The following is a 19506-nucleotide window of genomic DNA, read 5'->3' on the forward strand; positions in this document are numbered from 1 at the left end:
ATTTGGGGGCTAACAAAGTTGCTGCATATATACATATCCTTTTCTGACACCTGGGGATTTCAGTCTGGGTTATCCCCAACAGAAAGGACTCTGGGGTTGTTGTTTTTTTTGGCAAAGTAATTTTAAACAGTTTTTTCAATTCATTACAAATCATTTCCCAATACTCCTTTACATGTCCACCACGTGTGAAAGAACATTCCCTCTACCTCTTTACACTTCCAGCACCTACCTGATTCTGTCTTGGAAACCTTAGCAAGCCCACTCGGAGTTAAGAGACCATCTGTGAATCACTTTCAGATCATTCTCCTTCAAAGAATAACATGCTGTAGATTTCAAGTCGCTTTCCCAAAGTTTCTCCCAGAGGTTAAAATCACTCTTGTGTCCTATAATCCAATTTGCTTTTGAGACAGGAAACCTTGGATGAGAGAGACGGGCAAAAGACAGGGTGGGTTTATGGGTGGAAGGTCAAACTAGAAACCAACTTTTTACATCCAGCTCCCAGGCGCTTCCGGCAATTAAGATTGCCGGAAGAAATATCAACAACCTCAGATATGCTGATGACACAACCTTGATGGCAGAAAGTGAGGAGGAATTAAAGAACCTTTTAATGAGGGTAAAAGAGGAGAGCACAAAATATGGTCTGAAGATCAACATCAAAGAAAAAACTAAGATCATGGCCACTGGTCCCATCACCTCCTGGCAAATCGAAGGGGAAGAAATGGAGCAGTGAGAGGTTTTACTTTCTTGGGTTCCATGATCACTGCAGATGGTGACAACAGTCACGAAATAAAAAGAAGCCTGCTTCTTGGGAGAAAAGCAATGACAAACCTAGACAGCATATTAAAAAGCAGAGACATCACCTTGCCAACAAAGGTCCGTATAGTTAAAGCTATGGTTTTACCAGTAGTGATGTATGGAAGTGAGAGCTGGACCATAAAGAAGGTGGATCGCGGAAGAATGGATGCTTTTGAATTATGGTGCTGGAGGAGACTCTTGAGAGTCCCATGGACTGCAAGAAGATCAAACCTATACATTCTGAAGGAAATCAGCCCTGAGTCCTCACTGGAAGGACAGATATTGAAGCTGAGGCTCCAATACTTTGGCCACCTAATGAGAAGAGAAGACTCCATGGAAAAGACCCTGATGCTGGGAAAGATTGAGGGCACTGGGAGAAGGGGACGACAGAGGACGAGATGGTTGGACAGTGTTCTCGAAGCCACCAACATGAGTCTGACCAAAACTGCGGGAGATAGTGGAAGACAGGAGTGCCTGGCGTGCTCTGGTCCATGGGGTCACGAAGAGTTGGACACGACTAAACAACAGCAACCCAGGCGCTGCGCTTGAAGGCGGAGAAACGGCGATGGATCTGGGAAAGCTTAATATTCGCTTTCGCTTTCGCAGCAAGGAAACGCTGCCTCCAAGGAAGCGCCACTTTCCCCGAAATGACGTCGCGGGGGCGGGGCTCGCCCGCGGCTTGCGCTTCTTCTCCCACCCGCGCGCGCCTTTGCAGGATGGCTGGCTTTGTTGATGCGCAGCAGCTGAGCTGCAGCTCCCGCTTTCGCCGGGCGCGCGCGCCTTAAAGCAGCGAGGAGTGCCTGGGGGGCCGCCGGGTTAGTCCAGGAAGAAAAGAAGGAGAGGCGCGTCTTTGCATAAGCGTATGTATGCATGCATGTGTGGTGCATGTTTTGTTTTTAGCAAACGAACTAGCCAAAAATCGGAAGCAGCTTTTCCTTGCGCAGGTGTGTTGTCCTGGGGCAATAGAAGCAATTGGTTTGCATGGCTCCCCCCCCCCCGGTCACTTTTAAATTTTTGCCACGTAAACCCTAATCCTGCACGCCCCTTATTAGGGTGGAAGAAATTTTTGGGGCTTGCGTCTCCTTGGATGGTTGCAGGATTCGCGTGAGGGCTGAGCCTCAGGGTGCAATCCTTTTCGAGATTAAGTTTCATGGAGCTCACTGGTAATTGGTTTAATTTCTGTGCGCAAATGCACAGCCAACAGCTGTGAGTCATGGGCGGCAGGGAAGTGAGTCGGGTTTTGAGTATAACTAGAAGGCAAGCAAGCAACAAGCGGACCAAAGGAATTGGGAGAGAGCAAAGTGGCATGGTCCCACAGGTTTCTTTGGGTGTTTCTGCAGGGCTGGAGTGGCTAAAACCTGCTGCTTTTCACATATTTGTTGGACTACAGCTCCCATCATCCATGACCACTGGCCAGGACTGATGGGAATTGGAGTCCAACATAATCCTGTGAGCCAAAGATTAGGCCCTGGGGGTTGCCTCACTGATCACCAGCTTAGGTTGTAAGAAACATAACTTCCTGCACTGCCTGGGTTAGATTTTTTTTGCCTCCTGCCTGCCAAGGCACACACTGGGGGAGAGCAGCTCTGGGTATTATTTACACTAGGATCGCACTTGAGAGAACATGTGAGCATGTCAGACCTAGGCTGTTCTTTCTTTCAACTTGGATTGTATTTCGGTTCAACTTGTGTGTAGGCTGCTCTCCCGAACCAGAGTAAATAAAAGGAAGTGTGGACACATCCTTTGTAGGAAAATGACACACAAATGTTGGTGGTGACGTCTGACCCATTTGACTAATGTTGGTGGCTTGGCTATTTCAGAATACAGTGGTACCTCGGGTTGCAAACACCTCGGGTTACAGACTCTGCTAACCCGGAAGTAGTACCCTGGGTTAAGAACTTTGCCCCAGGATGAGAACAGAAATTGTGTGGCAGCAGCAGGAGGGGCCATTAGCTAAAGTGGTACCTCAGGTTAAGAACAGTTTCAGGTTAAGAACGGACCTCTGGAACGAATTAAGTTCTTAACCCGAGGTACCACTGTAGTTGTCCTGCAAATAAAAAAATTAATATGAGAGCTTCGACCAACCCTCGTGCTTGCAAACTACCAGAAGCTGGTCCAAGAAAAATGCAGCGCCCCTGTTAGCCTATCCGCAGCAGCTGGTTTCTGTGCAACTTTGTGAGGCCTCTGAGTTGGCCTTTGATGTTGGTGGGGCATTGAATGTCTGTTGAGAACTGAGAAGTTGATAGCATGCTAAATGCAGATTTCAAAGAAGGATGCAGGGCGTTTTGAAAACTAGCATGGAATCTTTTTTTTTTTAAAAAAAGGCTGTCACCTTTACTGTAGGCCCGAGCCCATTTTATGAGACGTATGAAGTGGTCATTAAAGATACAGTTCCACGTTATTCTGTCGCTAGTCTGTACCATGTCCATTAGAAATTAAATGTTACATCCACCACCAATTCCATTCATTGCATGCCATATGTTCTTCCTTGAGGAAAACAGGGCAGAGAGGCAACTTCTCCTTTCTCTTTAGATTTTGCAAGAGTTTTGCTTCCCTTAATCCTCCTTTCTGAAATCGTAAGGCAGAAGTTGTTCCCCTTCCCCTTGTATACATTTATTTTAATAGTGAAAATTTTAACCAGCCTAGAAATAGTAGTGGTGTGATTGTTATCAAGTCAACATTTTTTAAAAAACCAACCCACTCTGCTTTTCTTGCATTCAGAACAGTTACCTGAAACTTTCTGGCAACTTTTAAAGATTTGCAAGTAAAGCTGTTTCCAAAAAAGATTGACTGCTTAGGCCAGTCAATTCTGCTTAGGATATGATTTTCTCAAGGGCTTTGGTTTTGAATTTGGAACAGCCTTTCTTCAAGCGAAGATGAACTTGGAATTTTTTTATTTGCATTTTATAGCACCGTTATAAAACTTCAGCTGAAAAACTAGAGTGCATGTTTGGAGAGTTGGCTTCTTTTAGACCAAGTTAGTTTAGCTCTTTAATAATTTCATTAGCAATGTGTTCCCGTATAGAAGCAACTGGGAATCCTTGGCATTACTGCGGGGGGAAAATGTTGCCAATAACTAAGCAGTAAAAATCTGCATTGGAAAACAAGCAGTCAAGCCAAACAATGTTAGTAACCATTCGCTGGATTCTCCAGGGATTGAATATTATCTAAGTTTTGGCATGGAATTGCAAAATCGTACAGTTTTGTTCCTACTTGTTGTTTGCAGGCAGATTGTTCTTATCTAAAGCAAGGGCATTTTGAAAAATGTTACGGTTGTCTTTATTGCTTTAGTTTAAAGTGTGATAGCACTGTCCAGAAGCCATCTACCTTACTGACCCTTTAGTCAACAACAGGCCTGAAGCAAACCAATGTTTTTATTTTATTGTAGTAATATTTATTAATTTTAACAACAAAACATAACAATATGCCAGAACAAGAAACCATTCCAAATCTTACAGATTAAAACACAAAACTAAGAATGAAAGAAAATTAAAGAAAAAGGGAAAGAAACGAAGATAAAGGACAAAGAAAAAAGAAAGACAGACATATTCCCAATACCATATTCATTGTTACATAACCAAATTGATAAAATAAAGACTTCCACTGACCTCACACTTAATTTCAGTCTCGTTATATCTTTCTGTATTTCCGTTTTATCTCAATCCTAATATCTATCTATCTATCTATCTATCTATCTATCTATCGATATTCCTTCCCCTTTCTATTCACGAGGGCATTCTAAACTCAACCAGATATTTACCCTTGAACCTTTTTTTTTTAAAAAAAATAAAAATTCAAATAGTCTCATTCCTTCTTCACTAGACTTTTTGGTTTTTGTCTTCTTATGTCCGTCGGTTTAGCTAACTCCAAGTATTCACAAAGTTTACAGTCTTCCCTGGTAGGTATTTGTTTCCTTTTCCAGTACTTAGCTACCAGGATTCTTGCCGCTGATGTCACATATAAGAATATTTTAACTTCTTTTGGAATATCATCATTTAATATTCCTAATAGGAATTCCTCTGGACTTTTACTATAAGTAATTCTTAGTATTTTCTTTATCTCTTCATGGATCATGCCCCAAAATTTCCCAATCTCCGGGCATGTCCACCACATTAAAGGTTCCGTTTTGTTTCATACACCTCCAGGACTTATTTTTGTGTGTTTTGTTCATTTTAGCCAGCCTTTCTGGGTCTAAGTACCACCTATGATACATTTGCATATAATTCTCTCTTATTAAACAGCATGCTGTGAGGTTAATGGTTTTCGTCCATAATTTTTCCCACTCTTTGTATTCTATTGTATGGCCTAAATCTTGTTCCCACTTCTTAATGGCATTTCCCTTTTCTTCTTTTTCTGATTGTCCATTTTGTAACAGTTTGTAGATTTTTGAGATAGTCTTTTGATTATTGTATAATATTTCCTTTTCCTGAAGCAAACCAATGTTAACTGCTTTATACTGTGATGTATCAATTTCCCTTCATATACAGGTGATTTATGAAAATGTATTTCTTTTAAAAAAACAATGCTTCCGGAATGTAAGAAAATTATTCCAAACAAACATAGCTTAGGCCAACTTCATTTTTGCTGCTTCTTACATCAGTCCATGCCCAGAAGGGAAGTTTTGACTATGCCCTGGGTCCTTTTATGTTTTCCTTCCCTCCCCTTAAATTCCTTTAAAATTCTCATGCAAATTCTGTGTGGGATGATTGAACAGAATAGAGGTTTCAGCTTTCTGCTAGCCTCACTTAAACGTGTGAGTAAATAAAGGCTAACCAAGAAATCTCCGAAGACAGAGCAGGATTACTGTAGTACTTAATTCATATTGCATAGCTGTTCTCTATAACCAACAGGAGCAGAATGACTTGTGTAAGATAAAGAACTGCTGTGTCTCAAGCTGCTTTTGAAAATCTCAGTTTCCATGTAGCGTGAAGAACTACACGATTGAGAAATGTGGCAAAGGTCCACATAGATGGCTGGTGCTAGTTGTACTGTTCTTTGGATCCCGTTTGTGCAAGTTTTCTTAAATTATATTCCAGTTTTTCTTCATGCAGAATTTGCATTCCCCTGGCACATAATTTTATTGCCGCTTGTTCATCTGAAATATTTTTCAAACCCTCCTTCGGAGAGGGTTGTACAGTTAAAAATAAAAATAAAACAACTGAACAAAAGCCTGCCAGAGTAAAATGCATAATTGTGTGTAAACAAACAGATCAGAGTGACAGTATAATCATGGATGTGGTGGACAGAGGGCATGATCTGCTTCCTCGCAGACACTCCAAGTGTCCCTATTTCTCAGGGACGTCCCTGATTTAGAGAAGCCGTACTGGTTTCTGATTTAATCCTGGAATGTCCCTCTGTTCCTTAGGTTGTGCCTATTTTCATTGGAGAAATGTTGGGGGGGTATGGAATTATCCGAACCCCCCCCCCGAACCACCTGAAGGCAATCCTGTATAGGGAAGGTTTTTAATGTTTAATGTTTTATTAAGTTTTTACATATGTTGTAAGCTGCCCAGAGTGGCTGGGGCAACCCAGTAAGATGTGTGGCGTATAAATAATAAAATTACCATTATGTAATGGGCTGTCCCTATTTTCATCGGTGAAATGTTGGAGGGTATGTCCTCGTTGTGACTCCTGGCGAGTTACAAAATTCAGGCCAAACACCTTGCTTTCTGAATCAGATAAACTTGTATCTTTTACTGGGCTCTGCTTCGGTATGAGCTATGGAGAAGCCCCCCGGAGGATCACAAATACAAAATATATTGAATGAAACTAGCAACATCAAAATGGAAAACTTTGGACCATGTAAATGAATTTTGTTTAGACTCTTTTATGTGGAAAGGACCTTCACATCACTCCTTTCCTACTAATTTTCTGTTGAAGGGGATGAGGGGCAATATATCTTGTTGTTAGTGGAAGGGTAGTGGAAGCTCTTTCTTGCCCCTGACCTTACGGCTGCCTTATGAGGACTGTGGACAGTTGTCATTTTGTATTTTAACTTAGGTGGGTGGGTTGCTTGATGTATTAATGTTTTGCAAAACCTCAAAAGCTAGAGCAGTGTGTCTCAGTACATCTAGTCCAAACTTTTGCTCTGTCCTAAGGGTGTAATGGGGGTGGTTCAAATGTTTGGAAAGGGGGTGTGGTAAAATCCTCACTGCATAGCTGCCAAGTTTTCCCTTTTCCCGCGAGGAAGCCTATTCAGCATAAGGGAAAATCCCTTTAAAAAAGGGATAACTTGGCAGCTATGTCACTGAGCTTTGTCAGTTCAGAATGCATTAGTTGCGAATACTGTCATTTGCAGTGCAAGGCTTAGAAAAAGCGAAGGCTTATTCTATCTCTTCTCCAAAATGTGTAGTGACCAACTCCTTCCAAAATGTATTTTGTCTAGTTAAGTTTTTGCCTCTATCTTCAGTATATTTTATTTTGTTGCCATGGCTAGTTGCTAATAATAATAATAATAATAATAATAATAATAATAATAATAATAATAATATATTTATACCCCGCACATTTGGCCGGGTCCCTCCCCCGCCACTCTTTCTAAATGTCAGGTAGCTGTTTATCTCTCTGACCTCTGATGGGAGGGCGTTCCACAGGGCGGGTGCCACTACCAAGAAGGCCCTCTGCCTGGTTCCCTGTAGCTTTGCTTCTTGCAGTGAGGAAACTGTCAGAAGGCCCTGGGCGCTGGACCTCAGTGTTCGGGCTGAACAATGGGGTGGAGACGCTCCTTCAGGTATACAGGACTGAGGCCGTTTAGGGCTTTAAAGGTCAGCACCAACACTTTGAATTGTGCTCGGAAACGTACTGGGAGCCAATGTAGATCTCTCAGGACCGGTGTTATGTGGTCCCAGCGGCCGCTCCCAGTCACCAGTCTGGCTGCCGCATTCTGGATTAATAAAGGTTCTTCTGATTTGATTTAGTGTCCAACTGGAGAAAGAGAACGGTTGCAGATTTGCTTGAAGCATGGGAGGGATATTTTTTTAAAAAAAAAAATATAAGGAGCAAACAGAAAACAACTAATGACAACTTAAAGAGTAGCAAATATTATAAAAATACAGTGATACCTTGGGTTACAGACTCCACTAACCCAGAAATAGTACCTCGGGTTAAGAACTTTGCCCCAGGATGAGAACAAAAATTGTGCGGTGGTGGCGTGGCGGCAGCAGGAGGCCCCATTAGCTAAAGTGGTACCTCAGGTTAAGAACGGACCCCTGAACGAATTAAATTCGTAACCAGAGGTACCACTGTACAGGCAACATAGGAAAAAGTTACATGAATGTGTTGCTAATATGTATCAGCAAATTATTGGTCCTTTTGCCTTTGGAAGCACCCTTCCTCTCAGCTTCCTGCTTTCACCCTAGACTCCACCTTCCCACCCTAATTGTCACCCATGGTCTCAGTGCAGCCACAAAAAGTGCCGCTAGGAGAAGGGTTGCTGTGGGCATCACCCTAGTTTCCCCCTCTAGGTTTGCTGTTTATGGGCAAACCCCGGGGTGGATGGCGCTTCCTCAGGCTGCCCACAGCTGTGTCCCATTCAACAGTCACCTGCCCTCTCCACACCCGGTTCCAGGTGCAGTAGGTTTGGTGAGTTTGCCAGGGGGTCCCAAGGATGAAAAAAAAGTGCCCCTCCACTCACAGTTCTTTCTTCTTCTTCAAATATATTTATTATTTTATAACAATCAAAAAACACAAAAACGGAACATACAAAAGATACAAAATACAAGAAATGCAGAATACAAAAAATACAAAATATAAAAACTACAAATACAAAAAAAAAGACAAAACACACGTACACAAAAAGAAAAATTCCAAAACGTCAATTTATATCTATTCTAATTCTGTGACTTCCTCATATCCCTTCCAACTGCGTTACATTGTAAATCCTCTTTAGTAATTTCTAAATCTTATCCGTATACCTTATATACCATAAAACTATTCTTTTTCTAATCTTATATCATAACACAACATCTCACACTTCCTATTTATTTATAACTACATCTCAATATCAATATTTATCTAAACTTTTTTTTATTTCTACAACCTCCCTGTACCTCCTAAACTTCTCTTAATTCTTTCCAATAATATGTTTATTTCTTCAATACTCTTTAAATTTTTTCTACTCTTCTTCCACCACTTCTTCCCTCTGGTCTCGGAGTCTCCAGGTTAGCTCTGCCAGCTCCATAAATTCTATCATCATCTTCTGCCATTCATCTATCGTAGGTAACTCTTCATTTTTCCAATTCTTGGCTAATAATATTCTTGCTGCTGTTGTGGCATACAGAAAAAATGTAACATCTTTCTTGGGTATTTCCTCTCCGACTATCCCCATTAAGAAGGCCTCTGGTTTCTTCCCACTCACAGTTCTTCTCCAGCCTCTGTCTCCTTCTCTTCCAGCCTTTACTGGCAAATTGTGTTCTGCCATCCGTTTCCCAGAGGATAGTGGAATATCTGCAAGGGTCCTCCTTGACCTCACAAATGAACTTTAATTTCCATGTTTGAGAGTTTGAAGCAGGCCTGTAAATAGCCACTAGCCTGATGATCTGTGGTGACTAAGGCCATAACCAGATGAATACTATGTCGCCTTGATAAGCTGAGAAACAAGCTAGTCTTTTGTCCCTTCATTCCTCCTTTTGTAGCATGAGCAACCAAACCAGAAAGCCTTCCATTCAAGGCTGGAAACTATAGTTGCCAGCTTTGGAACAAGCCATGATATTATACACAACTTCAAGCCTTCCTTTAATAGTGTGGCTTGTTCTGAAGTTGGTAACCATAGTTTCTTGGTTTGGACAATATGGAAACACTGTTTAATTACAGGCTTCCTAGTTTAATTGTGGCTTGTAAAGAAAATGCTTGTTCGTATATTGGCATATTAAGCGGAGAGATTATTGTTTTACCATTCTTAGAGCTGGTTCAGACAGGCAGGGAAACTTTACAAAGGCTCCCCTCCATGTTTAGGTCACAAATAGCTAACATAGGTAAGCATAGACAGGTGGGCCAGTGATATTTATTCTTGTATGCTGGCAAAAAACACACCCAACCGTGCACTTTTTAGCAAGGTGATTTAAGTTTCTGTTAGCTTTCCAGCCTGACATTCTGTTATGATAAATCCTGAAAGCACAGTATTTAGATTGTCCTTCCCTTGATTTGCTGGGAGCAGACAAAAATAAATTTAGCAACCATTTCAATATATTTTTGGTGTCTGGTACTTCAACAATCTCTTCCTACGTAGCTCCCAAGACAGACTGATTTTATTTTATTTTTAAGGAAACAGCTCAAGATGTTTCCATGCACCTTCAGCAGCTAGTTCTAAGGAGAGCCTTTACTGAACCTGCTACTTGCCAAGTGGCAAGTAGTTACTTAGGTCCTTCTGTTCTGGTTTCTGTGGTGCTGGGCACAGGGAGCAGATCCACATACTGTGTGCACCAAAGCATGGTTTCAGGAACCCATGATGATCAACTTGCAGGTGCTGAAGGCTGAAGGAGTGGAAATGATGTTATCATTGCACCATGAGACGCTTAAAATACTTGGATCCTTCTTCGTACCCTACAGGCTTTGAGATAAACAGAGAGATATGGTGAAACTCACCAGAAAAATAAGAAATCAAGATAGCAAACTTTTTATAAAATAACTAGCTGGCCCTGCCACATGTTGCTGTGGCTCATCCCTGTGATTCCCCCCCCTCTGTCCCAACCCATGATGTATCATGCCCCCTTCTCCCTCCACCCCCAGCTCATCCCTGTGACTGGTCCCACCGTGTCCTGACCTATCCCATCCCCTCCCCCCCAACTCCCTCCCAGGAGAGTCAGTACATCCATTCGGCCTAGTCTGTAAAGGTATGTAAACGGGAGCCAAGGTGCTATTGAGAGAGAAGGTTTTATAGGTGTAGTACCAGTGTAGCTGCTGCTAGAGGGCTCTGGTTTGTAACCTGATTCTTTTCCCAGCATGCACTTTTGGCTGAGTGCGTTCTGGAACAGGTTTTTTTGGGGGGGTTTTGCCTGGCAGAGGTGTGACATCTGTCTTAGCAAACTTTCCTATATCCTTCGGACATTTGCATGTGATGTTGTGTCACAATTTCACCTCAATCGGTTAAGTGGTTTTGGTGAAAAGAGGAAACACACCCACATGTCCTTTTTACATTTATATCTATATATAGATGAAAATGGTTTATTGAATATTTACAAATAAACTGTAAACCGATAAGAACATTGGCAGGATTGTTGTAATAACCTGCAGTTTTATAAGAGCATATATTTAAAGTAGATGAATAAATCAGTAAATTAAGTTAATTTGGAATATGCAGAAAATATGAAACATAAATTTAAGGAACCACAGAAAGGGGAAAGGAATTCGAGTTTTGAAACGTAAAATGATTGTAAAATTATTGAAATGTATAAAACTTTAAATATAATTATTATTTTTTAAAAAGAGATAAACAGAGAGATGAGCCCTATAACTTACTTTGACTTGTGTCTGTGTGGTTGACAGTTCTCTGGGAACAGCACCAAAGGAGTCTCTGGAGGAGCAAATTCTGATTACTCTCCATTCTAATTCAAAATAAGAAAAAGGAGAATATGTATCTCTCTGACCCTTTACACAAATGTTTCCTCTATCTTATTACTTTGATGCCTTTGCATCTTTGGGTCCCTTTTGATTTTACATGCTTCCTGTTCAGAGTTTAAGTTACACTATATCTCTGGTTAAATGGGAAGCATCTGTTCAAGGAAAAACATCCCAATTATAAATTATGGGGTATGTGTGAAAAGAGGGGTATAATATTTGAACTGGGCACTATAAGCCTGTGGTGGTGAGTGATACCGTTATCTGATAATTGTCCAGGTGTGTACCTTTATACGATATGTTACCGTAGTTGCGTTAGAATATTATTATTTTTTCTTAACCAACATTTTTGTCCCTATTGAGAGAGAGAAGCCTTTGTTTTGGGCAATTAGTCCGAGAAAGGAGGGAACCATCTTAGCTAGAAAGCAGATGGTTTCGAGGTCGTTCTTCCAAGGCTGGGTGGAATTTGTGTTGTGGTTTTGATAAGGAAGCTTGAAAGATTTCGGGATGAAAGTGAAGAAGAACCAAAGAAGGTAGAGAATCTTGGTGCAAGTCATAAATTTAAGAATGACTCGTTTTGATGAGGGGTAAAATTGTACAGGAGTGTTACAAAAGAGAACAATTTGGAGCGTAGCTGGAGAAATGAGAAGAGTTGTATTATGGAAAATACGGAAAAACAAAGACTTTGGAGTGCTTCTCTCTCTTTTTCTTTCTTTCTTTCTTTCTTTCTTTCTTTCTTTCTTTCTTTCTTTCTTTCTTTCTTTTTCTTTTTCTCTCTCTTTCTTTCTTTTTCTTTCTCACTTTCTCTCTCTCTCTCTCTCTCTCTCTCTCTCTCTCTCTCTTTCTCTTTCTCTTTCTTTTTCTCTTTCTTTCTTTCTTTTTCTTTTTCATTCTCTCTCTCTCTTTCTTTTTCTTTCTTTCTCTCTTTCTTTCTTTCTCTTTCTTTCTTTCTTTCCTTCTCTCTCTCTCTCTCTCTCTCTCTCTCTCTCTCTCTTACAACTTTTAGCTCACATTTGTGTTTCTCCATTGATACCGTATTTTTCTTGCTACGGCCTCAGCCAGTTCCTTGGAGGCAAACAGACTAGACTAGGCCTGTGCTTTTGAAGTGGCCTCATAGATGTTGGCTTTTCTTAGGGTTTTTCCTTCTTTGATCGCGTTTTGATTTTTTCTAATCCTTGTGGATTATTTTTGCTCAGGAGTCTTGTAGTGGAAACCAATCGACCACAGCAGGTCTGGTAGATATGGACACATCATTCCCTAAAGCCCCTGAGTCTATCCCAATATTAGAGAGACACACACATATGCTAAATCCCATTTAATTGTTCTTGTATTTTTTAATTACCTTTATAAAGCACATTGTGTGTGTGTGTGTGCGTGCGCACACACTATTGCTTTTAACTGGACTGGAGGGAGGGGGTGCTAAGAAAATAACTGCTTTCTTACATACTTGAAGCAGCTAATGCAAAGCCTTATATTTTATTAGTTCATTGTAATTGCTTTATTATTTATTTATTTATTTATTTATTCATGCACTCATTTTTATACATTGTGTTTATTTTGTCTCATACTTTCACTTGTAAATGAATACAGTTTTCACCTTTTGTCAGTTACTGTACTTTTAATCACTTTTTTGTTTATTTTGGAGTGGTTCTGGCTGTTTTGGTCACTGTTCATATGCTCACTAGGCAAAAATTATATTTTTTGAATTTAGAAATTGTTTTCCATTTCCTTGTACAGTGTGAGGGAGTCTGTTGGAGCCAAATGCTATGTTTTGCTGCAAATAAAAGGACAGAGTTTTCTCTCCCTCCCCCCACCCTTTCACACTGATGTTTCATCTCTAAAGTTCATATTAAGGCAATGCCTTTACTAGGCCAACCAAAATATTGCAAAATAGCATGCAGTCTTTTGAGTACTCTGGAACTCTTTTTATCAGACTAGATGGTAAACGCAGCAAAAAAGTAGGGAAGGAGAAAGGGGGGGCTATGCATTTATGTTTGCACCTTCTAAGAGTCTTAAGGCGGGAGGAGGAGAGAGCAGGTAGGTGTTTTAGGTGCTACAGAGGTGGCAGTAAGGGAAAGACTGGTTGTGATTGGAAAATAATGAATTTGGTTGTATTAACAGCAGAATCCTAAACTGAAGAAAGATGCTTGTTATACCATCTGAGAGCAGGGCTTTATTTTCCAAGGAAACATTTCATTCAATGGCTAGGCACAGTTTTCCGCGTTAGTTTCTTTAGACTTGGCAAACCATCTAATACTAATTTTCACCTTTGCTAATATGAAGATTGCCTTAGCTCAAAAACAGGAAGAAAACTATGGAGGAATCTCTGTGCTTTGCTTAAGGATGAAGACAGACCTGGGCAATAACTTTTTTCTGTAGTCCCAGAGATGGGGAAATTACCGCATTGTTACTCTTTTCATTCCAAGCAGCCTAAAACTTGCATAGCATCCTCAGTCTTAAGAACCTTACAAGATGCAGACAGGGATACAGTACAGGTTTTATCACCAGCTAGGCACTTTGAGTCTCCCTGCCCCATGTTCTTGCTTTTCTTGCTTTGCTTACCATCTATCTGGATGGGAGAGTTCTGCAGAGCTCAAAGGATTGTACTGTACATTACTTTGTGATATTTTGGGTTAATAAAAGTATTACATTAATATGGACTTTGGGATTTTTCTTACGTGCCAAACTTTTTGACCTCTAAAATTGTATTTATAAAAATGTTTCCTTCTCCCACGCCCTTAATAATTTGGGCGGTGGTGGTAGAAGACAGATGCAATTAAAATAAGAGGTGAAACAAACCAAAGTTGGAGAGGGCAGGTTTCTGCTCAGCTCCTGCTACAAAAGGCTTCCTTCCTATGAAGCGTTGTGTCCTTTTATGTTGGATCTAGATCCAGTGTTTCCAAAACTTGGGTCTCCAGCCTGCTTTGGTCTCCATCATCCCTAGCTAGCAGGACCAGTGTTCATGGAGGATGGGCGTTGCAGTCCAAAAACAGCTGGCGACCCAAGTTTGGGAAACACTGGTCCAAATAGTCCTGATAATACGTCAGCTTATCATCGATAGTAGACACACTTTATTGGTGTTTAAATATATGTGGTGTTGCTTAAGTAACTGAAAATCCTCTGGTGCTGTGGGGTAAGGGAAATATTTTGTGCTGTCACTCAGAGCATATTTATTTCCTCTTTATGTCAGGATGGATCCCTTCAGCTTTGGGAACCCCTTTGGTTATGCCGAGCTCTTGAGAGCGCAAGGGAATCAAGACTTCAAAAATGGAAACTATTCTCTTGCCATCAGAAAGTATGACGAAGCAATAAACGTACTGGTTTATTTACACCAAGCAGCAAAGTAAGCTCTTCCTATCTGTGATCTTTGCAGTAATTATTTGCCGTTTCCCCTTACACTCTTTATTCAACTTTTCATAGCAGGGTTCTGTTGGGATTTAATAAAGGGAATGCATAAGGTATAACAATCCCCCCTCTACTCTCTTTCTGTGTAGAGGAAGGTGGGGGAATCACAGTCCATGTGTTCTGTAAAACTATAACGCTGTTTCTCTTGACGCAACTACATTTAACATTCTCATCTTTTAGGGTTTCTCATCCGCGAGATGTGGCAGTTTTACTCTGCAACCGATCAAATGCCTTCTACAACTTAAATAAATGGGGAGAAGCCTTCTGCTCAGCAAGAGAGAGCCTCCAGTGGGATCCAACTTACGTTAAGGTATTCTGTACTCTATGCAGAGGTTGAGTGGCCATCTGTCATGGATGAGATTCGTGCATTGCAGGGGGTTGGACTAGATGACCTTGGTAGTCCCTTCCAACTCTACAATTCTATGATTCTCTAAGCCTAGGTTGCAGGGCTGTTGTTTTTAATTAAAAATTAAAATAAGGATTAAGAGTTCTGAATATAAGATATTTTGAAGCAATGTGTGGTTTCACTCTGAAATAGAGAAATTTCAAGACCAAAAATGCAAAGATCTGAGCACTGACATTAAAGGAGATTAAAGCTTGAAGAACTTTGGACTTGCATTTGGTTGTTAAATTTTGTTGTATTGGGAAGCTCCATGTTTTGGCTTGCAAGTCACTTTAACTTAATATGAACATAAATTTATTTACAGAGCAGCTGATGGCTCAGAACTGTGTTCCCATTCAGACATTTATTTTCTGCACCACCCTTCATCCGAGGCTCACAGGATGGTTTCCAATATAAAAACACGAAAATACATAACATGGTGCTTAAATAACATATTACTGACAACAGAAATAAGATTTGTATCCAAGTTTTTTAAAAGCATCATAGTAACAAACAAAAGCAATCACCGCCCCATAGTTACTTTAGAAGGCCATAGATAGTTTAATAAAACAAATGAATGTTTAATTTTATCATGTTCGTTAATATCTGTGGGTATATTCTGAGTAAAATATAGCTGACTAGTGCCTGTTGTATTTGGTGCAAAAGTGTCCTCTGTTTAAACCCTGCCATTTTAAATGTATTTACTACTAGCTTATTCCTTTCTTATATTGAAATGTTGCTATTAAATGTCTGTTAGCCTTCACATATATTCCAGAAGTGAAAGACTGACTCTTGGGATCTTTCTTTCTTTCTTTCTTTCTTTCTTTCTTTCTTTCTTTCTTTCTTTCTTTCTTTCTTTCTTAGGGGTACTATAGAGCTGGCTACTCCCTGATTAAATTGAGACAGCCTCTCGATGCTGTTAAAATGTTTTATGAAGGTTTAGCCCACCTCCATGGTTCATCAGATGTGGGTCAAATTTCTGACTTTATAGTCGGTATCTTCTCAAGCGTTAACGGTAAGTGATAACATGAGATTTTGTCTTCATTAAACTGTCACAACAAGGACAGGATTGGGAGCAGCTGATGGCTGGTGGGTGCTTAAAATGAATGGCCTTATTTGCAAATCACAGTAAACCATAGTCTGAAAGAAACTATGGATTACCATCAATGAGCAACATGCAAGTGGTTCACTACTGTACTCCCTTTGCTGAGCTGAGGAAGAAACTGGAGTGGATGCCGTAGCATTATGTGCAAACCCAACGCTTGTAGTTTATTTCTCTCCAAATAACCTATAAGCAGTAGACCAAGAAAGAAACTTGGCTTGTTTATCTGTTTTGTTCAGAGATAAACAAACCACTACACTGGTTTGCACCCAGCACTAAGCCAACCAGTCCATGTCTTTTTTACAGGCTTAGCAAAGTGAAGTGGGTCATAATTGAGCAGCGGGCAGCAGCGGGCTTCTCATTTGCAGTCATTTATAATGTGTTTCAGAGTATTGCTTCCAATGATGTGCAAACCAGGTCATTGTCCACAGTCATTATTATAGTGTAACCTTTGCAAAATGGATTTGTCACCTCGGGCTGGTGGGTAAAATGTCTGCAACGTTAGGTTAAAACGGCAAGATCTTTGTCCTGACCCAGCGAGGGAGTTAGCTGCGTAGAAGCAGCTTCAGGGAGCAGATGGAAGAATCATGTTTGCAATGAGCTTTCAGACGCACAATTTCTGGTGTTTCCCTTCGCGCAACGTGCTCCAATCCCTATGCCCAGATTCTGCATATTTGGCATTGCCCCCTGCTATATCTGCAGGTGGGTGACAATGTTTTTCAGCGCTTCCCCACGTTGAAAACTCATTGCAAACAGAAAGCCAAGAGCAGGAAAAGAACAACGCCCCCCCCCACTGCGTTAGTTTTCCATGGTATTTGTATAGATTTTGGTCTGTGATAGAGCATTTGAAACTTGCAGGCTGAAATGATTCAGTCCATTCTACCACTATAGCACTCTGCCATCAACTTCCTACCTTGTTCTGTTGCTTGTATAGACCAGCTGAAGGGAGCCCTAGGGAGAGAGCATTGGTGATTCTGCAGTTTGTTTTCTCTGTTGTGTAATGGCATTTCCCCATCCTTGTTGATGCCATGAGGGGATTTCCTAAGTTGGAAGAGCACAAACTGTAAATGATGATGATGATGATGAAGATTATGCAAACTTAAGCCTCTCTTGTCTCGTTCCCCCCCTTTAGATGAAAGGACTATTACCCCAAATTTATTATCCGTCTGTAAAAAAATTGTGAGCGATAATTTCGTTCCACCAGTTTGGCAACAAGTGATTGAAAAGCTGGCCAGAAAAGGACTGTGGCAGGTAGGCATCTTATCATTGTAAATAATGACATCTTTTTCCCCCTCCTGAGCTCAGGCTGGCTTTTCAAAACCTATATAACAGTAGGTGATCGCAGGTTCTGGATTCTGTCTGCTTCGATGGTTCAGCCCTGTGATTGCGTAGCTCAGCTTAGAATTGGGATAAGCTGATGTGAATTGTAGGTGTGCTTCCTTAATTTGTAAGCTTAGCACAGTTTTTGGTGTAGTGTTCATTATTTTTGCTTGCACCTTTTAAAGAAGGAAAAAGAGAGACTGACCATGTAGGGAACAGTAGGCTAAACTATGGCTTGCTGTGAATAGGCAAGCATATTGGTGCATTGGGAGAAAATCACAGCCATTGCAGTCGTTCTCTGCTCCTGCTGCCATGCTACTGGGAGCTCAGCCGTGGCTTGGCTTAGTGTTATGTCTGAGCATTGTCTGGTGGTCTGTCTCACTCCAAGCAAACCACAATGGCAAGCCAAGGACAAAACTTGGTGGCTTGGTTGAAGTGAGACCCAACAATGAGGTCAGATTCATACAGAACAGTAAACCAAACTTTTAGCATGAGTAGGAAAGGACAACCGCTGCAGTTTTCTCCATGTTGGTAGGTCATAGTGCAGCAAAAAGCACTTTCTTTACTTCCCATAGCAATACCAACGCTGTTTCATGGATGTTTAGGTTATTACATTCTTGCAGCCTGATGCAATAGTAACCTGTGTTGATCTGTAAGCAAAAGGAAGCAAATACCCGCTGCTCAGCCAATACACATGCGGTGGTTCTTAACTCTCAGCTTTCTGCTGATGCCAGCAATCTCTGAGGAAGTAATACTGAAAAGTATACTGAAGTAATACTTTTCATCCTTTCCAGTGTCACTGGAATACCATAGTTTCAGAGAATTGCTCTTGTTAGCAAAAGCACCAGGTGTCGCTGTGATCTGAAAAAGATGTGAGGTCTAAATGCATTTAAAGTTCTAACGAAAAAATCTTTTTCCCCCACTCCCTAGTCTTGCCTGTTGTTGGCTGCTGAGAAAGACCGGTTGCCAAGGAATCTGCAAGTGACCAATTTATCACTAAGAGAGCTGTTTGAGGTTTGTCGAAATCTTCCAGTAGAAATCCTTTACTGGGGCCTGGGTGAATGGAATTAGGAAATGGATTTCACCAGAGGGCTTGCATGAATGGCAGGTAACATAGGTAACCAATATCTGTTTTACAAACTGAAGGGTGTAAGAGGAGCCTGCATGCAGTCCAGCAAACTTTTAAACTCCATTACCACCGTGTTTCTCATATTATAAGACACATATTTATTTTTTGCTCAAAAAACACACTATGGCTTATTTTCAAGGGATGTCTTATTTTTTTCCTCCTCCTCCTGCCGCAGCCGGCATTGCTGCTGGGCCTATCACTATGTCTTATTTTCGGGGTATGGCTTATATTCCGTGAATGCTTAAAAATCCTGCTATGGCTTATTTTATGGGTATGTCTTAAAATATGAGAAACAGGGTAGCTTGCTTTAACAGACATGTCTGATTTCCCTTAATTGTGGGTGGGCGTGGTATTTAAGGCAAACATGGTGCTTAAATAAAATATTACTGTCAACAGAAATAAAATTTGTATCCAAGTTAGGCTGCCTAATCATCCACATTTCTATGTGGTGGGGATTTTATCATAATGCAGTGATGATGGATTTTATGTGCACCAAGTGACCAGAGCCTTAAACATTTATTCTTTGTTTCTCTTGAACCAGAAGTATGTTCTCTTTGGCCAGTACGAAAAAATGGAAAGGGTGCCCAAACTGGTGGAGTGGCTTGTCTCCCTTGGAGCAAATATAAGAAGTGTTGGAACCTATCCTCTTCATGCTATCATCATGCTTTGTATCAAAGCAAGTAAGTGCTTTAAAAATAAATAAAAATAAATGATGTCCTGAATGGTGCTGCAGGTAATTTGGAGATGGATTTTATATGCAAAACATAAAGCTATGGTCCCATGAACATGGTGAGAGATGGCATTATTCAAGTCTGACCT

The 19506-nt window shown here is 40.8% G+C and overlaps 1 protein-coding gene across 1 annotated transcript in view; it reads left to right on the top strand.

The window, feature by feature from the left end:
• The first annotated feature begins 1454 nt into the window (after nucleotides 1-1454).
• TRANK1 (tetratricopeptide repeat and ankyrin repeat containing 1) overlaps nucleotides 1455-19506 on the top strand; it is a 49113-nt gene continuing 31061 nt past the window's right edge. Inside the window, exons 1-7 of the mRNA XM_060280601.2 lie at nucleotides 1455-1655; nucleotides 14540-14692; nucleotides 14935-15064; nucleotides 16001-16151; nucleotides 17371-17489; nucleotides 18489-18572; nucleotides 19229-19367. Coding sequence (XP_060136584.2) covers nucleotides 14541-14692; nucleotides 14935-15064; nucleotides 16001-16151; nucleotides 17371-17489; nucleotides 18489-18572; nucleotides 19229-19367 — 775 coding nt within the window. The 5' untranslated portion in view covers nucleotides 1455-1655; nucleotide 14540. The remainder of the gene's footprint in view (nucleotides 1656-14539; nucleotides 14693-14934; nucleotides 15065-16000; nucleotides 16152-17370; nucleotides 17490-18488; nucleotides 18573-19228; nucleotides 19368-19506) is intronic.

This window comes from Zootoca vivipara, chromosome 11, assembly GCF_965207765.1.
Source record: "Zootoca vivipara chromosome 11, rZooViv2.hap1.1, whole genome shotgun sequence".
Taxonomy (NCBI): Eukaryota; Metazoa; Chordata; class Lepidosauria; order Squamata; family Lacertidae; genus Zootoca; species Zootoca vivipara.